The following is a 6492-nucleotide window of genomic DNA, read 5'->3' on the forward strand; positions in this document are numbered from 1 at the left end:
TAATTAGACAATTCTATTAATTTTTTAGTTGATGTTTTTAATTATCCGTGATAATTAGTTTTTAAAATTTGATATAATTGATGTTTAATAATTTATTTTAGTATATTTTTATTTTTAAAACAATATATTTTTATGAAAACTTTTTGTTTGAAATAATGTTGGAAATTTTTTTTTTTTAAAGAATCCTACATAAATTGGCAGATTACCCCGCGCGCAGGTATAAGACACTGTACTATCTGTCGAATCGAAGGGCTGAATTGAGTACAAAAGTGAAGGCCCAGATCATAAACTTAAAATTCACAAATCAAAACACGTAAAAACATCACACCATAAACTTTCCTCTCCCCATTTTGGCTTCTCCAGCTACAGTAGGTAGCAGTAGTGCTTGTTTCACTCTTTTTTTTTTTTTTTTTTAAAAGAAAAAATCATTAAGGTTATTAAAAAAAAAACTCGAAAGGACCGTTCCGTTTTCACACACTGAAAGCAGCGCCGAGAAATGGGAGAAGAAGAGGTGGCAGTTAAAGATAAGGAGACGGTGAAAAGTGACACGGCGGTGGATTCACCTGAAATTGAGTCTCAGATTAAGGATGCTATGCGCTCCCGCGTTAATTACTTCAATGAACAATCCAAGTTAGTTCTCTCTCTATCTTTTGCTTTTTTTTTTTTGATTGTATGTTTATTTAATTGTTTGTCTGTCTGGTTTTTATAATAGTAAATTTTTGGGCTTTTCTTTGGGAAAATTACAGTTCTTTGACCTTTGAAGGAGTAAGGAGATTATTAGAGAAGGATCTGGGATTGCAAGAATATGCGTTGGATGTTCATAAAAGATTTGTTAAGCAATGCCTGCTTCAGGTACATCTTTTTTTAAATGATTTTGTATCAACGTAGAACTTTTATCATGTGCCCTTTTTTTTGAAAAAAATAAAATATCCTTATGTGATGTTTGTTAAGCAATTCAAGATTCTTCTGTAAACAAAAAGTTTGAAGGCAAGGGTCAAATTGCAATCTTTTCCAATTTCATTGACTGTTTCTATGTTATATTGGAAAAGCCCATGGGTCTAATGATCTTGGTTATGTAATAACTGTGAACTCTTATTATTTTTATTTAGCACTGCAATTCTGCTAATTTTGGCTTTTGGGTTTAGGGTTTAGGTGAATTTGTCCTTTTTGGTTATGTTTATTTATGTGCTTGTTGTTTTATTGACAGTGCTTAGATGGCGACAATGCTTCCAAGGATTCAGGGGAAACTGATGAAAAAGGTTCCCGTTCAATTAAAGGAGAAGCAACTGAATCGCCTGAAGGGCATGAATCAAAAGATCATATAAAAGAACCTTGTTCTGAGGATGAGGAGAAAACGGAAGAATCTCCTGTCATGGGACTCTTGACAGGGAAAAAAACACCTAAATCAGAAACTGACAAAACTCTAGTTAAAGAAGCTCCAACTGAGAGCATCATTAAAAAAGCCTTGTCGAAGAGGGCGTCCTATATCAAAGCTAATTCTGAGTATGCTATTATACATCCTCCCTTTTCTGTGGTCCTCAATCCTGATTTACTAGTTTGTTTATCTTCATTTGCTTGTATGATATTAGTCATGGTCTGGTCATGGGTTCTACGTGTTAAGCAAGTTTATCTCACTTGATTAATTTCAGTAAAGTTACAATGGCTGGACTTCGTCGGCTTTTAGAGGAAGATCTTAGACTTGATAAACATGCACTGGATCCCTATAAGAAATTCATAAGCGCTCAGTTAGATGAGGTGAATATTCTTTGTTTGGCCTTTTTAACTTCTAGAGGTATCATAAGGAAGCTGACACATGATTTATATATTGTTTTTTAGGTATTACAATCTTCTGAAGTTTCTGAACCTAAGAAGAAAAGTGTTAAAACAAATTCTCAAGGAAAAGCATCTAAAAAGATGAGGACTGAAGAAAGTTCTGACTCCTCTGGTAAAGAGATGGATACAGAGGATGAAGATGAAGTAAAACCAAAGAAGAAAATTGCTCCAAATAAAAAGATGATAAATTCTGAAGGGTCTAAAAAACGGAAGAGGTTTGAAAAAGAAACTAAAGTAACTAGCAAGAAGCGGGTCAAGCCCACGGAAAAAGTAGCAGAGGACAGTAGTGATGCAGAAGACAGTGGAAATGCTTCTGAAGATGGCCGTTCTCAATCTTCAGCTGAAAAACCAGTGAAGGTATCAGGCCCCTGCCTTCTGACATACACACTAACACTCACACATGCATGGAGAAGAGAAATGGCGATTCTAAATGTTGGATTAAAATATTTTTATTTCAATGGTGTTGCAGAAAAAGGAAGCTCCAACTCCAGTATATGGAAAACGTGTTGAGCATCTAAAATCTGTAATAAAATCTTGTGGGATGAGGTCTTTTCTCTGACTTGCTATTTTCAAGCTAAATTACATCTTGTTGAGCTGGGCATCCTAACATTCTTTATTTATTTTTGCAGTGTGCCCCCTGTAGTTTACAAGAAAGTTAAGCAGGTGCCTGAAAATAAACGTGAGGCCCAGCTAATAAAGGAACTAGAGGAGATACTTTCTAAAGAAGGATTGTCATCTAATCCTTCTGAAAAAGGTAATTATTGCCTTTGATATTCTAGCTGTGTTGTGTTAGCTTTGGATAACTAATTGTTCTACTTTATAGGGTTGATATTGTTTCCCATTGAAAGTAATTTAATTGGCAATATTTTTTTCCTTAAAAGAGTCCTCATCCTGGCAGTTGTTTTTTTGCTCTTATTATCATTTTCTGTTAATGTTCTGTATGAAGCATTATTGCTCTTCTTGTCTTTGTTGTGTTCTCATATTTTCTGAAAATAGTGAGCTGAAACAAGTTGATTTACTTTTGAGAGTAACTAATATTAATTCCTCAGACTGATAACTCTGTTATGGACAAGGAAAGTTAATATGGAATCTGGTGAGCATATGAGCAGAGGGCTACCATTCTGTTGTGTGATCTAGAATGAGAGGTTCCCGACTAAACATCTCCTTTTTAAAAGTGAAGAAAAAATTCAATATTTTCTTCTAGCATCAGTAAAACTAAATGTAAAATTGCTTGTTGCTGCATTTATCCTTGTGACATGTTCATGGAGTGAGAATCAAACCTTGATCTATAAGTAGCATGGATTTAAATAAAAGACTGTTTCTAATGGGATTTTGGTCTCCGGATCTGTTACTGATGATTTGGAAACAACTCAGTTTTCCTTTGTTCTTCAAACTCTACCTACTTTTTCTAACCCCATCTGTTCTTTTCAGCCTTTTGAATATAAAGGACTCTTGACTAAAGAGTGTTTAGCAAAACACTTCTAAATTTACCCATTTGAATGGGAATTGTTCTTAAAAACTCATCAGCATGGGAAAATTTTGGTATGGTAAGGTCCAACATGGCCCAATATCGTTGTTTCATTTCCACACTGATACTGTTCACGACTCGATTTCTTGAAACACCCTGATAAATTTGAATATTGGCGAGGATCTTTTGGTTTACCTTTTATTTGCATTTTGCATCTACAATAATGGAATTGATAATTCTGAACCTGGAAGTTGATGCTATGCTGGTTAGGATAGAGGCTATTTTGGGTTCAACTAGGAAATTTGTGCTTAATGCTATGTTTGATAGAAATCCAGAAAAAAATTCATTTCATTTGAAAAAAGATATGAAAGAGAAAATAAAATGAAAATGATAAAATTGAAAGATATTTTGATGTTATGGAATATATAGTGACTTACTGGTGTGGAATTCATTTGGAAATTCCATCTATTTTATTAGAATTTAGTTTAGTTATAACTGTTTCCACAAATTTAATTATATAGAATTCTAAATTAACTTTCACTTCATTCAAAGTATATAAAATTTAAATTTGCAAATAAATTCCATAAATTTTATAGTTTTCAACCAAACACAATGTAAAAGAAATATAATATGTATTTGGGTGCAGAGAAATATCAGTCCACATATGCTCAGTTGCATTATTTAATTTTGTGGCCTATTAACTTTTGTGTCGTCAGAAATTAAGGAAGTCAGAAAGAGGAAGGAACGAGCAAAAGAACTTGAGGGAATTGACATGAGTAACATTGTGTCAAGTTCACGTAGAAGGTCCGCAACGAGTTATGTACCTCCTCCAAAGCCCAAGATACCAGTTGGAAGTGATAGTGATGAAGCCGATGATACTGACGAGGATGATGAGGATGACAACGACGATGACAATGACGATGACGATGATGAGGAAGCAGAAAATGAAGATGATGGAGATAATGATGGGGATGACGAGAGCCAGAGTGAAGAGCCCAATGCAGGTAAGTGATAATGGTTTGAGTTTGGTTTCTTTGGTTTAATGAAACAGGGATCTGTTATTTATGAAGCTTCTGCTGTAATGAGCAATTTATACTGCTCCATGTTTGCGATGTATTGTAGTACATGCATCAAGAATGTGGATGTGGTATTTACTTGGTCTTTTGAGATCTATTTGATAACTTATTATGATGCTGAATAATTGTTTGACTTGTATGCTATGTAAGAGAAATTTGCATTGGTAATTTTAGGCACTAAGATGGCCAAACACATGGACCATTTCAACAACTGTTTGGTGATGCATTTGTACCCTACATAATCTTTTTTAAAGTTAAATGTGGATTTAAAACCATGCGACCTGTGTTTTAAAGAAGTATGTTTTTTTTTATGCTTTTCCATAAAAAACATTTCACCGAGGCAAACACAAATTCATCACAATCCGAAACAAACTCTTTAACCAATAGATGGGGTTTTCCTTGTACCTCAAAGCCACTACTCATTAACTCCCTCGATTAACCTTTTTGTTAGTGGCTTTCAGAATTCTATGAATGGTACGTTTTGACCTTCTGTTATGATATTCTCTCTTGTATGCAGAAAATGGGGACGACAGCGATTGAATCCTGGATAAGCTGACATGCTAGTTGATTGATGAGAGACACCTCAACAATTAGAGTATGTGGATGTATCATCAGTTCTAATTAATGACATTTCATTCTATTTTTTCTATGTTGTCTTACGATTAGAAAGACCATATAGCTTTGTGTAGAGTTGGTTGGCAGCTTCTATTACAATATCTTCTGTAGCTGATTTGGTGAATTGTAGCGGGGCACTTGCCCCCAAAAAGGTTACTTTCAAATATAAACTGATAGTTTTGTAAGTTAATGATATTGTGTGTCTCATTTTGCTTATACTCAACAACACTTCAAAGGTTTTTTTATTTAGATTCCAAAGCCACAGTTGTGAATGCTTTTGGAGATGGGTGTTTATATAAATACGAAATACATGGATCCTCAGGTTCAAAAGACAAGATATAAATATAAAATAGATTTTACATGCTTCTGATGTAAATACTAGCAAACTGGGTGACTTCTTGATCTTTGTTTCAAATCAAGATAAATAGATTTTAGATTCAACTCAAAGCTAATTGAGTTTGTTCCAGCAGTATATCTTGAACGGCAAACAATAATTATATTTCAGACACAATCTTTAGATGACTACTCCAGTTGATGACATAGCTGGTAAGTACATCCTTTGCATGCGTCTTACTTCGTCTGAAGTATGTACATACCTGGTGACTGGTCTATACAGTATTTTGACTGGGTTCTGATTAGTAGGTCAGAGGTGCAAATACAAGTGCCTCATGTTTAAGAAAATGTCGAAGTGTAGTCGGTGAAAGTTGAAGACCACAACCAGGAAAATAAAGGGACTGCTAAAAATATATTAAACTGTCTGAGCTGATGAAAATAGGAAAAAATAGCACAGAAAGGTGCAGCACAACATTTTGTAATACATCAAAAGTAAACCAGCAAATCAATGGTTCCATCAGTCTTTGAAAGTGTATATGAGTTTGCAGATTGCAATATAAATAAAATAAAAAACCTACTCGTTCATTTGCTATTGACCAAAAACATCGGCAATGATATAATGAATGGTTAACTAACCAAGATGAAGAGAGACTTTCCAGTCATTGCATGTCCAATATTTGATTATTATTTGTTCCAGGTATATGAATAACTTTTTAGATCACTTTTCCTATGTTCTAGAAAGATTGATATTCAACGGTTAAATACTAGTTGTGGAACCAAAATATTTAAGAAGCAGAGATATTTTTGTAAATTTGCCACTGATAAGGCTTAAGGATATCTTTAACCATCATATTGAGGAAGGCGTTGGATTTCATGAAGTTTAGGACCTCTAAAATGAGGTTCAGAATGGCTCCGCTTTCACTACGCATCTTCGCTCCTCCACCTGCCGGCATCAAATCCTATTTCACTACTAAAAAGTATTTCACTAATGACCAAATGCTGCATTTCTCATCACATAAGTAAAACGGAATATACTCAAGTTGAGGATAGAGGACTTATGGAGTTAAGGCGTTAACAGAGTCGTGTGGTGTGGTGAAAATTTATAGAGTTCGGGCAGAAAACCTACGGAGTTAAAGCATGGATATACCTTAACAGAGTTGTGTGGTA

At 34.4% G+C, this 6492-nt stretch overlaps 1 protein-coding gene across 2 annotated transcripts; it reads left to right on the forward strand.

Annotated features, from left to right (window-relative positions):
• The first annotated feature begins 297 nt into the window (after positions 1 to 297).
• LOC8270276 (uncharacterized protein DDB_G0283697) lies at positions 298 to 5208 on the forward strand. Of its 2 annotated transcripts, none has more exons than XM_015717502.3 (9): positions 298 to 630; positions 747 to 852; positions 1208 to 1503; positions 1650 to 1755; positions 1837 to 2190; positions 2303 to 2379; positions 2463 to 2587; positions 4018 to 4305; positions 4895 to 5208. In XM_015717502.3, exons 1-9 carry the CDS (start codon positions 497 to 499, stop codon positions 4915 to 4917), a joined length of 1509 nt encoding a protein of 502 aa, XP_015572988.1. In that variant the 5' UTR covers positions 298 to 496; the 3' UTR covers positions 4918 to 5208. The 2 variants fall into 2 exon arrangements, with proteins under 2 accessions (XP_015572988.1, XP_048226352.1); XM_048370395.1 differs by having other exon boundaries at positions 489 to 630; positions 764 to 852.
• Positions 5209 to 6492: the final 1284 nt, after the last annotated feature.

Source organism: Ricinus communis, unplaced genomic scaffold, assembly GCF_019578655.1.
Source record: "Ricinus communis isolate WT05 ecotype wild-type unplaced genomic scaffold, ASM1957865v1 Ctg52, whole genome shotgun sequence".
Classification (NCBI taxonomy): Eukaryota; Viridiplantae; Streptophyta; class Magnoliopsida; order Malpighiales; family Euphorbiaceae; genus Ricinus; species Ricinus communis.

Bases quoted from the DNA above. Each gene is read 5' to 3' on its own strand.
- LOC8270276 (XM_015717502.3), top strand. From the start codon at position 497: ATGGGAGAAGAAGAGGTGGCAGTTAAAGATAAGGAGACGGTGAAAAGT. The intron at 2,380-2,462 runs GTCTTTTCTCTG...TTATTTTTGCAG, and splicing joins ATAAAATCTTGTGGGATGAG to TGTGCCCCCTGTAGTTTACA. The intron at 2,588-4,017 runs GTAATTATTGCC...TTGTGTCGTCAG, and splicing joins ATCTAATCCTTCTGAAAAAG to AAATTAAGGAAGTCAGAAAG.